The sequence below is a fragment of the Rattus norvegicus genome, chromosome 5, assembly GCF_036323735.1.
Source record: "Rattus norvegicus strain BN/NHsdMcwi chromosome 5, GRCr8, whole genome shotgun sequence".
Classification (NCBI taxonomy): Eukaryota; Metazoa; Chordata; class Mammalia; order Rodentia; family Muridae; genus Rattus; species Rattus norvegicus.
In genome coordinates, this window is record NC_086023.1 from 140,793,020 (window position 1) to 140,813,200 (window position 20,181).

At 51.7% G+C, this 20,181-nt stretch overlaps 1 protein-coding gene and 1 long non-coding RNA gene across 2 annotated transcripts; one reads left to right on the top strand and one right to left on the bottom strand.

Annotated features, from left to right (window-relative positions):
* Nucleotides 1-251: 251 nt before the first annotated feature.
* Nucleotides 252-17,243, top strand: Heyl (hes-related family bHLH transcription factor with YRPW motif-like). Its single transcript, NM_001107977.1, has 5 exons — nucleotides 252-642; nucleotides 7,243-7,309; nucleotides 8,392-8,475; nucleotides 10,197-10,278; nucleotides 13,210-17,243. Exons 1-5 carry the CDS (start codon nucleotides 563-565, stop codon nucleotides 13,875-13,877), a joined length of 981 nt encoding a protein of 326 aa, NP_001101447.1. The 5' UTR covers nucleotides 252-562; the 3' UTR covers nucleotides 13,878-17,243.
* LOC108351027 (uncharacterized) lies at nucleotides 8,198-14,202 on the bottom strand. The gene is made up of 2 exons (XR_001838058.2): nucleotides 14,061-14,202; nucleotides 8,198-10,399 (listed from the first exon to the last, which is right to left on the bottom strand). It is a non-coding gene; the product is annotated as an uncharacterized LOC108351027 (long non-coding RNA).
* Nucleotides 17,244-20,181: the final 2,938 nt, after the last annotated feature.

Sequence of the window (20,181 nt, forward strand, 5' to 3'; positions counted from 1 at the left end):
AAGGACTTCGAAGTTCTGAGCATCCCACAGCGCGTGCCCTCCCTCCCCCATACACGCACACTTTGGTCCCCTATGGAAGGAGAGACTGAGGAAATACTTCCAAGAGGTCACAGGCACTGCCAGTAACCTTTCCAAACCTATCTGCCCGCCTTGGGCGCCCTAGAGCAGGAAAGTGCAGGTCTGTCCCTTATAAAAAGCTGAGGCACGGCAGAGCTAAGTCTGTCGCACAGAACTGGGGACAGATCCGAATTCTCTGGGCTTCCCCGTGGGGCCTCCCAGGGCACCTGCCCAAGGCCACCCAGCGCGCCAGCCCAGGCAGCGCCGGTGGAGCGGAGCCGGACCTCCCAGCGGCCGATGGGGGCGGTGACCGCCCGGGGCCTTCCCACGGTTCGGTGGCGCGTCACCGCGGGGGCGAGGGGGCGCCGGGGCGCCCTGGGCTGCGGTGCAGGAAAGGGCCCTGGGAAAGGGCGGCGTTGGCTCCTGGGCCGGGGCGGGGCTGAGGCGGGGCCCAGAGACCAACTCCAGGGATCGCAGGGCTGGGACCCCGCAGCCAGCTTTCGCCATGAAGCGGCCCAGGGCGCCCAGTGGCTCCGACGGCGAGTCTGATGGACCCATCGACGTGGGTCAGGAGAACGATCTTAGGTAAGACAGGGTGGGGCGAGGGCTGTCGGGGTGAGAGAATCCAGCACACTCAGGTTTATGCGCAGCCCGCAGGTGTCAGCCAAGGTGCGGGGGCGTGTGCAGCGTCTCCAGTGTGTCCATAGCACCAGCGCGGCGGGTTCCTGGATACTATGAACCATAATACCCTGAACCAATTATAGTTCAGGACGCTGGGATGGAAGGACAGTTCAGCTGGAGGATATTATGTCATTTGGCTACTCCCAGGAAGGCCCCTGAGAAGTTTTCCTGCAGACCTTAGGAAATCTTCATAGAAGGTTGGCCTGTAATTTGTCTCCTATGAAGACATCTGAGCTTCCCCCATTTCACTCTTCTGTGGAAACGGTTTTCATATGGCACACAAAAAGGACTGGTTTGGGGTGTCCTTTTCCCTTTGAGCATACTGGGATTTGGGTTTATATACTGAAGAAAATAGCCAATTTGTAAAAGCCTAGACTCCAATCGTTGGTACCCCTTCACCCCAAACCACCCAAGTTGGCAGTGTTGTTCCACTTTTGTTAACTAATCTAACTTCTAAACCCTGGGGAACAAATTGGATTGGTACAATCCTTGCTGCCTCTCAGCTCTATGACTCCATAAGCTTCAGTTTTCTGATCTATAAAATGGGTATAAATAAGGCCAGTTTCATAGTGGGTATAAAAACCAAATGGAGGAATGTCAAGGCCTTAGCAGTGGCTCACGGTGAATGTGTGGTGTCAGGCTCTCACTGAAAGAGTCTTTAGGCCCTTGCCGCCCAACCCACAGCTGCCACCAACTCACCTTATAAGGCCTTTCCTTTCTTCTTTTCATTCTTCCTCCCCCTCCTTCTTCTCTCTCCCCCTTTTTCTTTATTCAGTGCTAGGGACTCGATCCAGAGCCTGGTGCATACTAGCCAAGAACCCTGTCACCATGCAGTTTTGAGCCTTTGGTTTCCCTGTTCCCACGTGGAGAATAGGATAGGAATGGAAAGGAACCAGCTTCTGAAGCAGCTCGTCTCTCTTGCTCTACTAAACCTCACTGTCTCCGACCACCGTGAACATGCCCGGCGCATGCACACATATATAGAATGAGTTCTCTGGTTTGTTTTGGTTTTTCTCTATGGTTTCTCTGTGTAGCCCTGGCTGTCCTGGAACTCATTCTATAGACTGGGCTGGCCTCAAACTCAAAGATCCACCTGCCTCTGCCTCCCAAATGCTGGGATTAAAGGCATGCACCACCACACTGTTATTTTTTCTAAGAGGCCACAGCTAGGCATGGGATATATGCCTTTAATACTAGCACTTAGGGGGCAGAGGCAGGCAGATCTCTATAAGTAGCTAGGGGTACCTTTTGACTTAGTGAGACCCTATCTAAAAAAGGGGAGGGGTAGAGGAGGGCTAATCTCTCTAATATCTCTCTCCCTCTCTCTCTCTCTCTCTCTCTCTCTCTCTCTCTCTCTCTCTCTCTGTGTGTGTGTGTGTGTGTGTGTGTGTGTGTGTGTGTGTGTGTGATCCTCAAATCTTCCAGGTTAGGCTGGAGATGTATAACACAGTTCCTTATGTAGATCCTTTAAAAATTGCTTAGCAGAAACCACTATTTAGAGAAATAATTCTCAAAGCCTGTTTATGCTGATAGGGAGGGGCCCAGCACCCCACGGTGATGGAGAACAGAGGATCTCAAATTCAATGCCATCAGGTCTTCAAGGACCAGAGTACAAATCAATGCCAGAGAGCTGAGGTGGGGGTTGGGGATTTAGCTCAGTGGTAGAGCCCTTGCCTAGGAAGCGCAAGGCCCTGGGTTCGGTCCCCAGCTCCGAAAAAAAGAACTAAGAAAAAAAAAAAAGAGAGCTGAGGTGGATCAGACAGACTTCTGTCCTTCATGAATATACTACAGCCAGAGCGGTACCTGCCTGGGGATACAGTGATTCTGAAGGGATGGAGGAGTAAGAGTGTGGGCTTTGAGGGCCCCCAAGTGGGAAAGGCCACTCACAGCCACCGGTGATGATAACAGCTTCCTGGTGGCGGTCGCATCAGGGCTAAGGTGTAAAGGGTCACTGGGGGATTTCTCCCTATATCTTTTTATCGTTTTTAACCAGAGCCCATTGTTAGGATCTGGTCTAGAAGACCAGACTGCGCCCAGGAGGGAAAGCAGCTGGACATCTGGCAGGCTGACTTATAGATGCTTCTTTGTAGCACATCCCAAAGGGCCCTCCCCCCAGCAGACATAAATGCTTCGATTCAGAGACCACTGAACGATGCCTGCTGTGGCCTAGACGCTGGACTGGACATCCAAGCCCAGATGTATCCTGCCCAGCCTCTGCCCTCAGGGAATTCTCAGAGAAGAAGGGTTTCATATACAAAGAAAGCCAGAGAAACTGTGGCAGGGGCCAAAGGGTTAGGGCAGGCAGACTCTGGGGGTCAGAAGTCGTACACAATCCCTCGGGCTCAGAGCTGTGAGACCAAAGGGGACATGCATGGTGTGTTCTGGTGTCACCGAGGGACATCTTCCCGGTGGTACTAGCACCCTGTTCCATCCATGGGAGTCACCCACAGCGCTCTTGTGTGAACTTGGCTCCCTGAAACAGTCTGGATCCGCACCGAAGACAGCCATCTTCAAATAGTTCACGAGCAGCTCTGGGAGTCAGCCTGGGAGTCAGGGTCTACGTGCCGTTCCTTCAATATTCAAGGCACCTGGTAGTCTTTAAAGTCAGGGAGACCTGAGTCCTTCCCCACCACTTCCTTGTGTTAAGTGACGTTTTACCCTTTCCTGGACCGAAGGTTTTCTCTTTTTAAAAAAAAAAAAGGTGAGCGTAAAGCTTGTGTGAGGCTGTCATCTACATACAGCACGTGGCTCCTTGCTTTGGCACACGGTGGGTTCTAATAAGTGTCGCCACACTGTGGGGACGGTGCCATTCATGAGGCAGCGAGGTTCGATGGAAAAACTAGAAGTCATAAGACTGCATTACGAGGCGTGAGTCTCAACTCTGCATCGGCCACATCCCTCCCCCTGAAATGATTGTTTTCCCTAAGTTCTGTTGTGCAACATAAGAGACAAATGGATATGTGCTGCTGTCTAGAACAGACAGTGCAGCCCACAAGACAGACATGGCGGGATGGTGCATATTTGAGATACCTTGGCAAGAACGCTGAATCGAAAACCAGTAGGTGTGGGGCTGGAGAGATGGCCCAGTGGTTAAGAGCACGGGCTGACTCTTCTGGGATTGAGTCCTAGCACCAGCTTGGCAGCTCAACTTGCCTGTAACCCAGGTTTTAGGGGACCCAATGTATTCTTCTGCCACAGACATACGTGCAGGCAAAATACTCAAACACATGAAATAGTGGTTTTTAATAAGGTAGTGGATGTGACTCTGAATTTTCCCCTCTGTTTGCTGTGTGGCTGGCCAAAGGTCCTTTTTCCTCTCTGGGTGTTCTCATTTTACAAATGGTCTTAGGTCTGTGTGACCGTCCATCAGAGCATGCCTTGGCTTGACACTAAATGAATGGAGTCACCTCCAAGGGTCCCCCACAGGGGAGTTCCCGGTAGAGTTGGGATTAGGGGTGTTCAGGACTGGCAGGCAGACCACTTAGAAAGCCACACTACCTGAAGAGACTAACTTGGAATTCCACTGAGGGGCTGCAGGAAGCCCTCAGAGATCCTGGAGCTCACATCTTTCTGGGGCCATGAAGATCTCCCTGGACCCTCAGAGGAGAATCTCCCAGCTCTCCTCTCATTATCAGAGCCAGATCCCAGGCTGTGGTGAGCTCTGGCTGAGAGCCTCAAGGATAAGGGGATTGGAGGACTAGTCAGACAGACAGGAAGTCAGACTTAAGAAGAAAAACAATGCTGAGTTGGGAGCCAGAAGATAAGTTCCCATGATGCTTTGCCCTTGAGCAGCTGTGTGGGCTGGATGAGCCACTCTGGCCCCCCGAGGCTCAGTTTCCTCATCTGGAAAATGGACTTTTATAAAACCCAGAGGAGAGATGCTTGGCAGTGGTGCCAAGCAAACTGTAAGGTGAGATTCGCCTGGGAAATTTAGAGGAAGGGGCAGATTGTGCGGCAGGGTTGAATTGACCAAGAGACTGGGGAAAGGTGGGACTTGGAGGGAAAGTGCACTTGGCCCTGAAGCTGGGTGTTGCTGTGTCAGCCTCTGACAGATGGTCCCTGAGGAGGGATCAGACTGAGAGGCAGTGACGTGCGCAAGGCTAACCCAATACCCAGAGAGACGCTTTATACTGCCAAGGAAACAAAGGCTGTGTTTCTTATGTACCTTGGCTCTTAGAGCTTGTCCCCAGTGAACCAGAGACGCTTTGCAAACAAGCTGCCCCTCAGATCTCAGCTCTGGCTCACAGGGCCCTGCCTCCCAGGGGTTTTCACAGGCCTCTGAGCAACTCTGTTTGTCCAGATGTGAGGACGAGTGATACCCTTTTCCAGATGTGCCTGGAACAAGCCTGAGGCGTGTGATATATGCTCTCTCCTGAAGCCACCTTTCCATGAGGCACTGATGAAAATGTCCCAACCTCAGATGCCATGGAGATAGTCACATAAGCTCAGACCCTCCTGGGGAGCCACATACACCCCATCCCACAAAGGCCCAGAAGGCAGATTTCTGTGGTAGCTACATTGTCTGTGACAGTAAAGACAAGAGAGGAAGAAATCCTACCATGAGATCCCCCCTGTCCCACACTCGTTGAAGACCTGAGCTACACTAGTGAGTGAAACAGACAAGCTCCACACTCCTGGGCCCGTCGGAGAGAGATGAGCATTAATCAAATAATCATGCAAAAGTAAAGCAATAAGTCAACATGGATTCGGTGGGTACAGGAGTCTGGGAAAGTAAACACCAGGGACATCTAGCAGATTGGTAATCGTAAAAAGGGGGGGGGCAGGAAGGAGCTCCTAAAGGCGGTGATGTTTGGTGGCAATCTGAAGGACAGTTGAGGTTAAACTTGTGGTGAGGAGATAGGCTGGACCAGAGATTCCTAGAGCCCAGAACGCACAGGCAAATGTAGGATAGTTATCGTGCTTTCACAGGCTGGAGCATGCAGAGCAAGAGACAATCAGAACCAAGAGGTGACAGGAACCAGCTGGACCAACCAAAGGATGGATCTTTTTTTTTTCTTTTTTTTTTTTTAGATTATTTTATTTATATGAATACACTGTCGCTGTCTTCAGACACAGCAGAAGACAGCATTGAACCCCATTACAGATGGTTGTGAGCCACCATGTGGTTGCTGGGATTTGAACTCAGGACCTCTGGAAGAGCAGTCAGTGCTCTTATCCGCTGAGCCATCTCTCCAGCCCCAAATGATGGATCTTAAAAGCATTGAGAAGCCACAGAGGAGATTTAAGATGGACAAGATCAAGTTTGCATTTAAACGATCACTACTTCATGGTAGTGGCAATACAGAAGGTTACAGGGGACCCAAGAGACAGTTCTTCATGGAAGCCTGCAGGCGAGAGACATAGACAGAGGACCATGGATATCAAGAAGAGAGAGGTGAAACCATATAGATGTAGAATAGGCAGGTCTTAACCAGGAAGGTGAAGACAAAGAGTTCAATCAAAGAAAATGCCAAGGACTAAGAGCTGGGGGAAGAGGAGAGGGGGAGGGGGGCCTTTGCTGAGATGGAGAACGTGGGTAGACAAGGAGTAGGTGTTGGGCAAAGTCATGTTTGAAATGTTTGTTGACATTCCAAAATGGCAGGAGAGGCACCTTGCCCAAAGTTGTGGAGCTGAGCATCTGTAGGGTTGCGTCCTAGATGCTCTCCAGTGAACCTCCGCCAGCTGACAGGGCAGCTGGAGCAAAAAGCCATCCTGAGGGGAAGCAGTTGGAGTGGTTATTCTGATCAAAATCTGGGCAGGAAACCCCTCGGCTAGAGGCTTTGTAATACAACTATTGGAATTGCAGCCTGAGATGCAGAGGAAGGCACGGCCATGGGAGGGAGAGCAAGGATACCCGGACCGGTGCCTTCTGGGAGGCCAGAGCAATGTCCCCGAGCGTGCGCGAGAGGAGACTGTGACCCAGATGCCGCCTCCGCCTCGCCCCCGGCCGCGCCGCGTGGGAGGAGGCGGCAGCTGCGGGCCGGGTGGAGGGCGGGCGGCGGCGCTCCGGCCCGTGGGAAGCGGCGGCATCTGCGCTTTCCACGCTCCTTCTCAGCGGCTAGCTCTGAAATTTAACCCGCCCGGCCCGGCCTGGCCGCCGCTGGCCCGCGCCCTCAGTCAGCCCGCCCCCGGGATCGGGTTGCAGGACCCGAGAGGGAGCATCTTGGTTCGCTGTTCCCCGACGGCTTGCTGCCCACAGAGGCAGGGGCTAAGTGAGCCACCCGCAGCCACCAGGGGCTAACAGGCAGGAAGCTGGAAGAGCACGGAGGTCTTGGCCCTGAAGAAATGGGTCTCCGGGGAGAAAGGGAGAGCGGGCGACTTCTCTCCTGCACGTTTCTGCGTCCCTTCCTGGCCTAGGACACTGTGGCCACCTGGGAGCCCGCCCTTACGCACCCCATTCCCCCACTCCCTCCGGGCCTGTTGCCAGCTGGGCCTCCCAGGTCAGCCTAGGCCAGGGAGATGATCCCTCAGCTCTGAGAAACTAGCCTTTCTCTTCCCCTGCAGCCAGATGGCCAGACCGCTGACCACCCCCAGCCCTTCGCAGATGCAAGCCCGGAAGAAGCGCAGAGGGGTGAGTGTGCAACAGCCTTTAAGGAGCTCAATCGGGGCTTGCACTTAATCCCAGGAGGCGGTGCCTATCAGCCCAGCTGACTGCACAGGTTCAAACCCAAGCTCTGCCCATTAGTTTCCTGGAGGCTGGGCATGCCATCTCCCCTCCAATACCTTGCTTCTTCCTCTGAGTGACAGGTGGCACCTACTTCAAAAGACTAACTTGTTTGTCTTTCAAATTCACTTTGTAGTTGAGGGTGCCCTTGAACTCCTAATCCTGCTGTCTCCGCCTCCCAAGTGCTGAGATTACAGCCAGCATCATCACACCTGGGTTTTACAGTACTGAGGATTTAGTTAATTCAGGCCTCATACATACCAGAGGCCTACAACTAAACTACATCCCCAACCGCCAAAGGGCTATTCTAAGACAGCCCTCCATAAACTCTGAGTGCCACCCGTTAATACTTTTGTTGTAGTCTGCCCTCTGCCCTGTTTTCCTCTGAACGCATAACTTTCTTTTGAGCCAGGAGGTGCCCAGCCACACTTTTCCTGAGCATCCAGAGGCCTGGGATCCAGCCAGAGCCAGTCAGTCCACTCGTTCACTCACTCACTCACTAGAAGACTTGGTCAGACTTTCCCAACTTCATATCCTGACTCTAAAAAGTGAGGGGTTATAATTTCTGCCCAGCTACAAGGATTCTGTTGCCAGAATTGTGGGGGGAGACAGATAGTGTGAACGAAGGCCTCTGTGGCTGAAGAGAGCAAACTTCAGAATTCTGGTGTTCTCGTGATCCAGCAACTGGCCTAGCCGAGGCCCCCAGGTCTACACCACTGCTGAGGCTGGGGGTTCCTGTTCTGATGGACAGTGAATATTGTCCCCACAGACCAGTACAAGTACAAGAGGCCTGAATGCCAATCCCAACTCTAACTTTATACTGTGTGACGCTAAGCAAATTATTGTCTCGTTCTTGTCCTCCATAAATAAAGAATAGATTTACTCCCTAGGAAAAAATATCCTAGGGGAAATAGGACTCAGTGTCTGCCAGGGCACACTGGGAAGTGGGAGGAAATGCCTACAGGGAACATCTCCACACTACTTTTCAGATCATAGAGAAACGGCGCCGAGACCGCATCAACAGCAGCCTGTCTGAACTGCGACGATTGGTCCCCACTGCCTTTGAGAAACAGGTATGAGGCACTACCAAGTGTGTAGAAGGCAGTGTCTGGTTCTCACGGCGTCTCCTACTGCCTGTAGGAAGACGGCACAGAGGGTACGTATGGTCTGAGTTCAAATCCACGGCAGCCACATGGCTGTGTGCAGCTGGAGCACCAGCACTGGGAGGAGAGACAGGCAGGTGCCAGGAGCCGGAACAGTGATGGCTTGAGTCCAGTCTGGGTCTCACAATCCGGAAGGAGAGAAGTGACGCCAGTAAGCTGTCGTCTGACATACAGGAGTGTGCATGTGCACGGGCATGTACACGCACACGTACACGCACAGTTTTTTAGATGTAGGGCTGGAGAGATGATCAAGCAGTCAAAAGCACACGATGCTCTCCAGAGGACTAAATTGCCATCCATTACTCCATATGACCCCTGACCCCAACTCCAGGAGATCTTCTAGCCTTTGCAGGTACCTGAACACACGTGGATGTACATTCACTCAGATACAAAGACTACATAGAAACAATAAAAATGTAATGAAAAATAAGGTCGGAAGCAATAGAGACTGATACTCTATGTATCTCCTGACCTCCACATGTATACACATATGCACCCCCCCATGCATATATACAAGGTGTGTGTATGTCACACACATACACACACATACACAAGTATGTCTCATTATCACTGGCCAGGGGACAAGGGGAATGGACAATTGTGTTTAGCAAGGTGTCTCAGGCTTTATACCTGACTTGTATTCCTTTGGATTAAATCCTAAAAGTGATCCTGAGAAGTAGAGATTATTCTGCCCATTGCACAGGTGAGAAAAGCAAAGGACGGAGGTGTCACGTGATTCTAGCTACTCTGTTACCCAGATTACATAAATGTCTGAGCAGAAACAGAGCATGTGGCTCTGATGTTTCCAGAACTCTCTGAAAGTGAAACAGGCCACCCAGAAACTGAGCACCTGTCATCGAGCATGGTAGGGGACAGGGACTACAGAGGAGAGACAAACGGTTGAATTGGAAGTGGACTGCTTCAAAGATTCCTTCGATGTGCTCAAGGCCCAGGTCACACATCATCTGTCTTCCCTTAGGCCAGTAAATGCAAGTTAACAGCTGCTCATTAAAACCTCCTCAGAGCCAGCCATGGATTAGACTTGGTGTCTATATTTAAAGGACTGGTATGGAGATTCGAACCCTTCCTACGGGAACCAAGGTTCCCTGGAGGTTTACAAAGCATTTCCCGAGAGAGAACAGAGGAAGGGCAAGGACTCTGGCTCAGCGATTTGTGCTAGGACTTGGAGATTCCTGGGTTCCCAGGATAGCAGGTCTACAGGGCAAGTGGAGTCTGGTGATGGTAGACGAAGCCACGGAGGTAGACGAGTGTCTGTGGGAAGAGCAGACAGTGTATGGGGCTGACAATCACTGGGGGCATTTTTTTAAGAGACAGAGACCCCCAAGAGGCAAGACAAAAGGAGGCTACAGAAGAAGAGGTCTCCATCGAGGCCATCAAATGGTGGCTGGGGGTGGGGGCAGTTTACTATGCAGCTCAGCAGTGCTGCAGACAGGTGGACTGTGGCGTGAACTGGCGGCCATCTTTCAGATCTGAAGAGCTTGGACCAAATAGTAGCTCTGGTAACCAGGGAATGGGAGGAAATGGGAGGTGGTGAATGCTGGTTGGAACAGGAGGGCAGTGAGAAACAGCTATCAACTTCGGGCTGCACCCTCTGCCTTCTCTCCCCGCAGGGCTCCTCTAAGCTGGAGAAAGCTGAGGTTTTGCAGATGACCGTGGATCACTTGAAGATGCTCCATGCCTCTGGTGGCGCAGGTAACAGTGCTCTATTCTCTCGGGAGTTACTCACATTACAAGTACTTTGACGCAGGGCCCTGGGGAGCAAAGGGTGAGCTGGTGCCCAAAGCAGGTTGTAACTGGCCTTCTGGCTCTCCGTCTATGGAAGGAAGGAAGGAAAACCTTGTTTGTTTTGAGAAAAGGGTCTCACTCTATAGCCCAAACTGACCTTGAATTCACAAATCTTCCAACCTCATCGGCTAGAATTCAGAGAATACAGACATGAGCCACTACACTCAGCTGTCTTCCTTCTTCCGTTGTCTCCCTCACTATTTCCTATATCTCCTTTTGTCCTAACCCTTTCCTCGGTTCAACTCCTCCCAGTCTTAGAGGATTGTTCTGTGTAACAGGCTTCCAGAAGTCTCACCAGCAAGACCTGGTCGATGGGTAGGTCAGATAAGCAAATTCTCGCTAGCATCCCAGGCTTCAGCCAACCTGAACCCAAAGAGGAACCTCCCTGAGATTTTTAGCCATAGACATCTTTTTAGTGTTTCTACTCACTGGCCTAAGCTTCTGAACTGCTGTTGTACCCTTGGAAGTGCTGGGAGATGTGCTCACAGCGGATAGGGGATTATAGGAAGATACAAATCATTCCATCCTTTGCCTCCAGTTAAAATAATGGAACGCATGACTTTTCAAAGCCTTCCAGGTGAATGGATACATTGTCTCAAAGCTTCTAGGCGTGTCTAGTGATTCCACCTCAGCAAGCCTTCATATTCCACCATCCTTAGCTACAAAAATAGAAATCCCAAGAGCATCTTTCTGGAAGAGAACGGTGGCATTTTTTTTTCCGGAGCTGGGGACCGAACCCAGGGCCTTGCGCTTGCTAGGCAAGCGCTCTACCACTGAGCTAAATCCCCAACCTCAACGGTGGCATTTTAAGTTGTTCAAACTGGAGCAACTCAGCAGTGGCCCCTAGGGGAAGGCTGCTCTGAAGGATCCCCCCACTGCCACCCCAGAAAGTGTTAGTCTGGACTGGATTGTAGGAATTTTCAAGTTTAGCAGACCCGCCCAATTAACTCTAATGCGGGCTCTCCTTTTGAAAAGTCTGCCAAAGGAAGACATTCGTAGCCCTGGCATCCAGTGGGGAGATGCTCGGAATCATATTCATGCTTCTCCTATTAAAAGGAAAGTAGTGATTAGCACGTGGGCAGCACTTTAAAATGCTGCCTTATCTCCCCTCATCCTCACAAGAACCAGGAAGGAGGGGGTGTGGGAGTGGGCCGCCCTGGTCAGGCTTTTAATTTGACCCCTGGTTCTGCTGCTTCTTAACTCTGTGACTTAAGACAACTGGTTTATCCTCTCTGCCTCTGAGTTTCTTCAGCTATAAAGTGGGCATGGTAGAAGAGAGTTGATGAGGATTCAGTGGATACCTCAGTGTGTAATAGTCAGCAGACATTTGTTTAAAAAGAACAACACAGCCAGGCATGGCGGTGCACACAGGCAATCACAGTTCTCCAGAAGTGGAGACAGGAGGATCAGGAGGAGTTCAAGCTTATGAGAGGCTCTAGTGTGGGCTACATGAATCATTATCTTAAAAACTAACTAATTAATTAATTAATAGGGGCTGAGGCTGTAGCTCACATGGCAGAGTGCTTGCCTACTAGCCACAAGGCCTGGCTTCCATTCCTAGCGCGGCATAAACCAAGCGTGATGGCACAGGCCTGCTCTCCCACTATTTGGAGGGTGGAGGCAAGATCAGAAGTTCAAAGTTCAACTACCTAATGAGTTGAAGGTCAGCTTGGACTACGTTAAGCTGGGTCTCCAAGCATATAAGGAAATAAATGCTTAAAATGAAAGAGTAAAGCAAACACAGACAGGAGACATGTGTCACCACACAGCAGAGTCAAGCCTCACTCCTGCTGAGCTGTCCTGTCCCTCAGAGGGGCCCCAGCCATGAGCCAGGGACAAGATATTTGCTGCCACAGTCAGGAGCCAGTACAGGCTGCTCTTTCTCTGTCCAGAAGGTGCTTGAGAAAAGGGCGGGTATACAGAAGCAGTGGGGATGCAGATGCCTCTAGGGACGGGCGTCAATGACATCAGGCCGGAGAGAGTCCTGATGGCAGCTGGGGATGGGGACGGTACATTCCGGACTCTCCTGAGCTGGAGGAGGGACTCGGTGCAGCAGCTGCTGGCTACCTTTCCATCTGTCGAGCATGGAGTACCACTCCACTTCACCCTCTCTCCTCCCTGCAGCAAAGTCTATTCCTCCATGTCCAAGCTAAGGAGCCTGAGGCTTAGGGATGCTGGCCCACGGTCAGGTGACCAGTTTAAGTGGCAGATCTGTGATGCCAGCCCAGTTCTGATGACCCCTAAAGACCCCACCACTGCGGAATTGACCCTTTTTCAAGTGGCCTTCTACTCTGATGGCTGCTGTCATTCTCTCCTCTCCTTAGACCTGCCTCCTTCCAGGCAGGGTCATTCTACCATCTCCTGTGGTCACAGTCTTTCCCCAGGAGTCCGCTTAGTAAAAAATAGGTTGGCTGCAAGGTTTTCTTCGCATTAATCATGAAGTGTGAAGACAATAAATTTTGTAATGCAGTGCGATTTCTAGTACTTTTTTATAAGTTTTATTATTTATTTTATTTATAAGAGTACACTGTAGCTGTCTTCAGACACACACTAGAAGAGGGCATCAGATTCCATTACAGATGGTTGTGAGCCACCATGTGGTTGCTGGGAATTGAACTCAGGACCTCTGGAAGAGCAGTCAGTGCTCTTAACCACTGAGCCACCTCTCCAGCCCTTCTAGTGCTTTTTAATGAGAGACTGGGACTCAGAAGGGACAAGTCCAAGGTCACTTGGTCATGATAGGCTATATAGGTGGGGCAGGTTACAGAGGGTTTAGCCCCCACCCCCCAGGTCTGTGCTTTCTCTCCTGGCACTGCCTCATGGTTCTTTACTTTACAGGGTTCTTTGATGCCCGAGCCCTGGCTGTTGACTTCCGGAGCATTGGTTTTCGGGAATGCCTTACTGAGGTCGTAAGATACCTGGGGGTCCTGGAAGGACCCAGCAGCCATGCAGACCCCGTCCGGATTCGCCTCCTCTCCCACCTCAACAGCTATGCAGCAGAGATGGAACCCTCGCCCACAACCACCGGTGCCCTGGCCTTTCCCGTGTGGCCCTGGTCCTTCCTCCATAGCTGTCCAGGCTTGCCTTCCCTGAGCAGTCAGCTAGCCATCCTGGGAAGAGTGCCCGGCCCCGTCCTTCCCAATGTCTCTTCTCCCCCTTACCCGATCTCAGCCCTGCGGTCCGCACCAGTGCACAGAGTTCCTGGTACCATTCCCCCAGCCCAGCGGAATTTGCTGCCCAGCCGAGGGGTGACTTCCTCCCAGAGAGCCCACCCTCCTGAGAGGCCAGCTGCCCCTCCACCCACAGCCCTAGGTGTCAGGGCCGCCAGGAGCATAGTCCCCATCCTGCCGTGTTCCTCCCCAGCAGCCCCTGGAGCTGGGAAATCTGATGACAGTGCGTCTGGTTCTATCTCTAGTCCGTCTCCTTTGGGACCAACGGGGAGGCCTGCGGGAGCAGTGTTCTACCACTCCTGGGTATCAGAAATCACTGAAATTGGGGCTTTCTGAGCTGACTCCCACAACCATCCCCTAGGAATGAGGAAGGTTCTTTATTTTCTCTCCCTGAAGCCCTAAAAGTGGTTGTCATGTTTTCTGTTTTGTTTTCTCAAATGGCTTCTCTGCAGAGGCACCTCTCCTCACCCGTCAGAGCCCCACTCCCTCACCCTCCTCACCACTGACCCCGATACTTACCTGGCTCCCTGCAGCCTTTTGAGAGCTCAGAGCCTCAGTCTCATTTCCCACTGACACAGAGGAGTTGTGTGGCGTCTTGTGAGCCCTTAGGCACTGTGGGTCCAAAGCCAGGTTGCTCCAATGAAGAGGTGAGACACACAGCCCACCTCAGTCGGGACGACCGGTGGGATTCAGCCATCCCAAGCCAGCAGGATAGAATGTACTCCCTGCTTCCCTTCCTGAAGACAGAAACGGAGCAGGGGCTGCGGAGAAGTCTCTGTGGCTCACCCCACAACAGTGAAACACAGAACTGTTCTCTGGTACTTCTAAGGCCTGCAGCTACCATCATCCCAACTTCAGTTGTCCAGATGATCGCCTACTGGCTTGACACACCAGGCCAGGAGGATTCTCCACAGAATCGAAGCTCTGTGGCAGGGCATCCTCACTATCAGGCTTCTAAGTTGCTTCAGATAGGAGCCAGGGTTGGGAAGGTAACAGAAGAACCCAGCTCCCTGTCTCTCAGGCACCACCATCCTCCAGAACTACAGCCCTTCCCACAGGGTTCCCAGTGTGGAGGACCAGTGACCCTGATGGTGGAACCCCCCAAGAGGCTTTCTCTTGGGATTCAGCCCCAGACATCTGAGCTGCCTGGTTTGCATCCGGCTCCCAGAGCCCAGACCGCTGCCACAGCCAAGGGCTGTCAGGCTGGATAAAAATAACTCAGAGGAGGGGGAGAACCACCAGAGGTGGCTCTTCAAGGTCATGGAGTGGGTTGAGGGCCTGAGAGCCTGCTCACCCAGATTTCGCACAGCTGGCTCTGCTCAGAAGCCGGCTCACGCCTCAGCTCCGCCTCAGGCCCCAGGCTTCTAGTGGGAATAAATGGCTGGTGGAACAACAGAGCCTGAACCAACATTTAGGGTTGTCCCATAATCAAAGTGTGGAAACATTTCTGTCCTCTATGGTGAACACCTGCTCCCCACGGCGCCCTCCAGGACCACCCAGCATGCCCTCCGGAAGCACCCGGTGAGAACCTAGAACTCACTACCCTGCTGATCATGAAAGACGTTCAAGATCACCCTGGAAAGCCCCCTCCCCCCAACAAACCCCATTCCCAGACTTTGATGGAACTGTGGTCCCCAGAGCTGTTGTAAGGAGCCTGTGACCGCAAGATTAGAGTTTGAAAAAGCCATGGAGCAAAACGGTCACTTCAGAAAAGTGGGACAGAGGGCAGAGGTCACCTGAGTGACCCAGAAAGTGCTTGCGAATAGGTCAAGAAGACATAAAGGCTCCCTTTTCTCCCTAATGAAAGCAAGCTCTTTTTAATATTGCTGCCATAGTGGACCTCTCTGAGGGCGTGCATCGCTGTGGTGTGCATCACCAGCCTGCCGATGGAGACAGATACAGGGACAGCAGGACAGTCTTGCAGGCCCCTGCGAGTGGGGAGAGGAGGCGGTAAAGGTCCCGGATATTCAGGTCTCTCTGCAAGCCTGTGGTTTGGCAGCCTCCTAGCCAGAGGTTGAGTGTGGGAAACATTTCTAGGCTGCAGGTACTCAAACTGCAGAACCGTCTCTTGACACCGAGATGGCAGAGGCCGCTGCACCCTTTCAGCATCCATCCTGATTGGTCTTGGGCTCATTCTCCCAGGAGACTGGGCAGGCTACCCCACCCACACCCACACCCACACCCACACCCACACCCACACCCACACCCACACCCAGCTGAGAACTCAAGTCCCCTGTTTCCAGTCCCAGGCGGAACTCTCTGGTGTCCCCAACACTCATCCCACTGCGGGGTGTTGCAGACAAGTAATAAAGATGTTTGTTTCCTTCCACCAGACTCTACGTGCTAAGTATTTCTGGAGTCTTTGAACCTACAGCCCCTGGTCTGGCAATGTCCCTTCTCCCCTAGATTCTCCCCAGCTCCCTTGCTTCTCTCTGGCTGTGCCATCAGTTCTGAACAGCCGCTGGAGAGAACATAGCATGGGCAGGGCACATTGCATCAACCCAGCCTCAAACCTAGACACCCCCCCCCCCCGCACCCTGCTATTCTCGTGATGACAACCAGAGCCCTTTTTACAATCCAAACACGATTCCTAGTCTTATTTCTTGCTGGCCCCAATCTTGCTCAGTGCTTATGCAACACTGGCCTATTCTCTTCCACCTTAGAGCTGCTCATATGAGGGTCCCAGAATGCCCCCCTTTATGAGGCGTACTTGAGCCCCTCAGACACCTCCTCCTGGAGGCCTTCCGGGACTAATGTGCTTGAACAGCTCGTTCATCTGAGAAGCCCATTGTCTCCTGTCCTGGAGAGTTAGCTGATGTCTAGCTACTTATGTGTCTACTTGATTGGGTATGTTCCCCACTGGAACGTAAGCTCAGTGAAGCCAGGGGCCAGAGCTGGCCCGTGCTCCCATCTGCACTTGGCACGGAGCACAGTGCCTATCTATCAATTTCTGTTGCATAAATCGATCGAGGAGGTGAGACAGCTTCTGGTTTCCTGCTCTGGCTGGCCGACTCTGCTGGAGTGGGTTCTACCTCCATTCCTGCTGGCTGACTTTGAGAGGAGGCAGGAGAGCCAAGGCCAAAGGACTGGGGGTTCTGGAAGAATGGTCAGAAGGCCCTGGCCAGAGGAGACGCAAGCGTGTTGGCCCTGGAGTGAATGCTGACAGCTGAGCCTGCCAGCGGGTTTGTTCTTTGCTCTTGGCCTGGCTCCTTGATACATCTAGCTCCTAACAAGCCCAGCATTCACGGAGATCTACTCTGCGCCAGCCAGGCCTAGCAGAGCCAACAGTAACAAACACATGGTCACTCAGAGGACAATATATCCTCTACCTAGATAAGAGGGCCATGAGACAGTCCATGGAAAAGGCAGAGGGCTGCAGAGCCGGGTAGGTATTTCTGGCTAGGTAGGAAGTGGGAGAGGGCCTGGAAGGAAGCCCTCCCAGAGGAGGGCCAGGGGACTCCCTTTTACAGATCTAGAGGCTGACCCAGGTTCTGAACACATGTGGAAGAAGGGCTAGCCTGAGCTCTGAAACTAATCTTCTTTATTACACGCTTGCTAATGAGGAATCATTTTCTTCAAGTTCTTTGTCCTTCTTGAACTTAATGTTTCCATCTGTAAAATGGTTATGTTGTAGCAATGGCTCCCTACATGTGTGCATGTATGTACACACAACTAAATAAAACTGTCACATTTTTTTTAAAGTTAAATAACTTGATGCTGCTGAGCATGGTGGCACACGTCTGTGATCTCAGCACTCAAAAGGGGAGCAAGAGAATCAGGAGTTCAAGGCCTCGGCAATGTGGGGCTATCTCAAGCAACAACAAAGAAAACAAATAATAAACAAGAAGCACGCAAATCTGTGAGCCTATGGGAATGGGGCATTCTTATTCAAAGAATAAGAATGTGTGTGTGTGTGTGTGTGTGTGTGTGTGTGTCTGTCTCTGTGTTTGTATGTGTGTCTCTGTGTGTGTGCATCTCTGTGTGTGTGTCTGTGTCTGTGTGTTTCTGTATGTCTGTGTGTGTGTGTCTCTGTGTGTGTGTCTGTGTCTGTGTCTGTGTGTCTCTGTGTTTGTGTGTGTGTCTCTGTGTGTGTGTATCTCTGTGTGTGTGTCTGTGTCTGTGTGTCTGTGTCTGTGTGTCTCTGTATGTCTGTGTGTGTGTCTCTGTGTGTGTGTCTGTGTCTGTGTGTCTCTGTGTTTGTGTGTGTGTCTCCCTGTGTGTGTGTCTGTGTCTGTGTGTCTGTGTCTGTGTGTCTCTGCGTCTCTTTGTGTCTGTGTGTGTCTCTGTATGTGTGTCTGTGTATGTGTCTGTGTGTGCCATTGCATTCATGGGGAAGTCAGGAATTCAAATCACCACAGGGTGTGTGTGTGTGTGTGTGTGTGTCTGTCTGTCTGTCTGTCTGTCTGTGTGTCTCTGTGTCTGTGTGTCTCTGTGTGTCTGTGTGTGTGTCTGTGTGTCTGTCTTTGCGTGTCTGTACCTGTGTCTATGTGTGTCTGTGTCTCTGTGTGTGTGTGTCTGTGTCTGTCTCTGTGTCTGTGTCTGTGTGTCTGTGTCTGTCTCTGTGTGTCTGTGTGTCTGTCTGTGTCCTTGTGTCTGTGTCTGTCTGTGTGTCTGTGTCTGTGTGTCTGTGTCTGTCTCTGTCTGTGTGTCTGTGTGTCTGTCTGTGTCTGTGTGTCTCTGTCTGTCTGTGTCTGTGTGTCTCTCTGTGTGTCTGTCTCTGTGTGTCTGTCTCTGTGTGTCTGTCTCTGTGTGTCTGTCTCTGTCTCTGTGTCTGTGTACGCCATCACATTTATGGGGAGGTCAGGATTGGTTCCTTCCTTTCTCCTTGCTTTTCAGGCAGTGCTGCTGCTCTGCACTGAGCAGCTCCCAGCCGGTTCTTCTGTCTCTGCCTCCCTCTCTCCGCAGGAGTGCTGTCATCACAGTGGGAACCTCACATCCAGCTGTTTACATGCGTTCTGGGAGTCAAACTCACAGAGAGAGGTTTACACTGCAAGTACTTTACCCACTGAGCCATCTCACCAGCCCACCCCTGTCTCTTCTTAAGGCAGCTAAAACCCAGAAGCAAACTTGATTAATCATTGTTGGCACAGGGGAGAAAACCCATTTGCCTTCAATGGACTCTTCCCTGTTTGGCTCTCACTCAAGACTGAGTTCATGGGTAACCAGGTTTGGGGATTTCCAGTTTCGTTCCTGTATTATGTGAATAACTGGCCGGAAGTTCCTGGCCCCATGCCATGACCAGCAGGGGGATGCGTGGGTGTCGTCCATGCCGCCTCGTCCCTTAGACAGGGCTCCTATCGAGACTCCATGTGGGTGCTGTACGGTGGCTTTGGACACAGCCCAGCACTTAAGTGCAAAGGAGGAGCACAAAGGCCCTAGGCAGAGCCTGGCAGCTTCTGTGCCTGGTCAGTGGCAAGGCCAGGATGGCGCTTCCTACCTAGCCCAGACTTGGATTCCTACCACCAGTAACTCAGAGGCATCTCAGGCTGCCATGCCCAAAGCTGCACTCCAGATGTCTTCAGATCTGGTTCCTCTGACAGTCTTCAGACCTTCAGGGCTTCTGGAAACAGCCACTTGGTCCTTCTGGTTGCTTGAGCATAGAAGTTCTAGAGTTCACCCTTGAACACTACTCTCTCTCTCTCTCTCTCTCTCTCTCTCTCTCTCTCTCTCTCTCTCTCCCTCTCTCGGATTTAGTTTATGTGTTTGAGCATTTGCCCGCATGTATATAATTGCACCACATGCATGGCTGGTGACTACAGAAGCCAGGAGACTACATTGGATGCCCTAAAGCTACAGTTACAAGCACTTGAGCTGCCATGTGACGGGTGGGACTCAAACCCAGGACCCGTGCAAGAGCAGCATCTGTCCTTAACTGCCGAGCCATCTCTCGAACCCCTTGACCCTTTTTCCTACAGCCCACAGCCAGTGTGCCAGCCAGCCCTATTCGTTCCGTCTTTGACGTGCTGTGGCATCCCTTGCAGGCGTGTGGATCCTTCGGGCTTTCTCTTCCAGCAGGCTCCTCTTCTAGATCTGCATGCGGCCTGGATATCCACACGGCTGGCTCTCTGTGCCTTGGACTTTCCTCAGTGCCTGTTCAGGTTTCTCTAACAGCCCCCACTTCAGTGGCTGTTTCCTCAAGCCCCAGCATTCCCAGCCGTCTTCCATGCTCTGGTTTTGGCATGCTAAGAGTATACTAAGAATATCATAAGGACATTAGTAAGTATATACTAAGAAAAAGTACTGCAATACCCAGGCTAGCCTGATTTACATAGGAAGTCCCAGGCCATAGAAAGACACTGTCTCAAGTAATAATGCCAATAGCAACAGTAAAATAAAATCCTAAAAGTTTCTGATTTTTGTCAGTTTTTCTTCCTAGAGTGCTTTAGGCGATAGGAAATTTTCTTTTCCTCTCTTTTCTTTTTTTTTTTTTTTTATCTTGTATCGTTCTTTTTTTTTTTTTTTCTTTTTGGGGAGTGGTGGTGGTGTTCAGTGTCCCTTTGGTTTGGTTTGGTTTTGGTTTTCCAAGACAGAGTTTCTTTGTATAGCTCTGGCTGTCCTGGCACTAGCTCTGTAGCCCAAGCTGGCCTCGAACTCACAGAGATCCACCTGTCACTGCCACTGCGCCCTGAATCCTGGGATT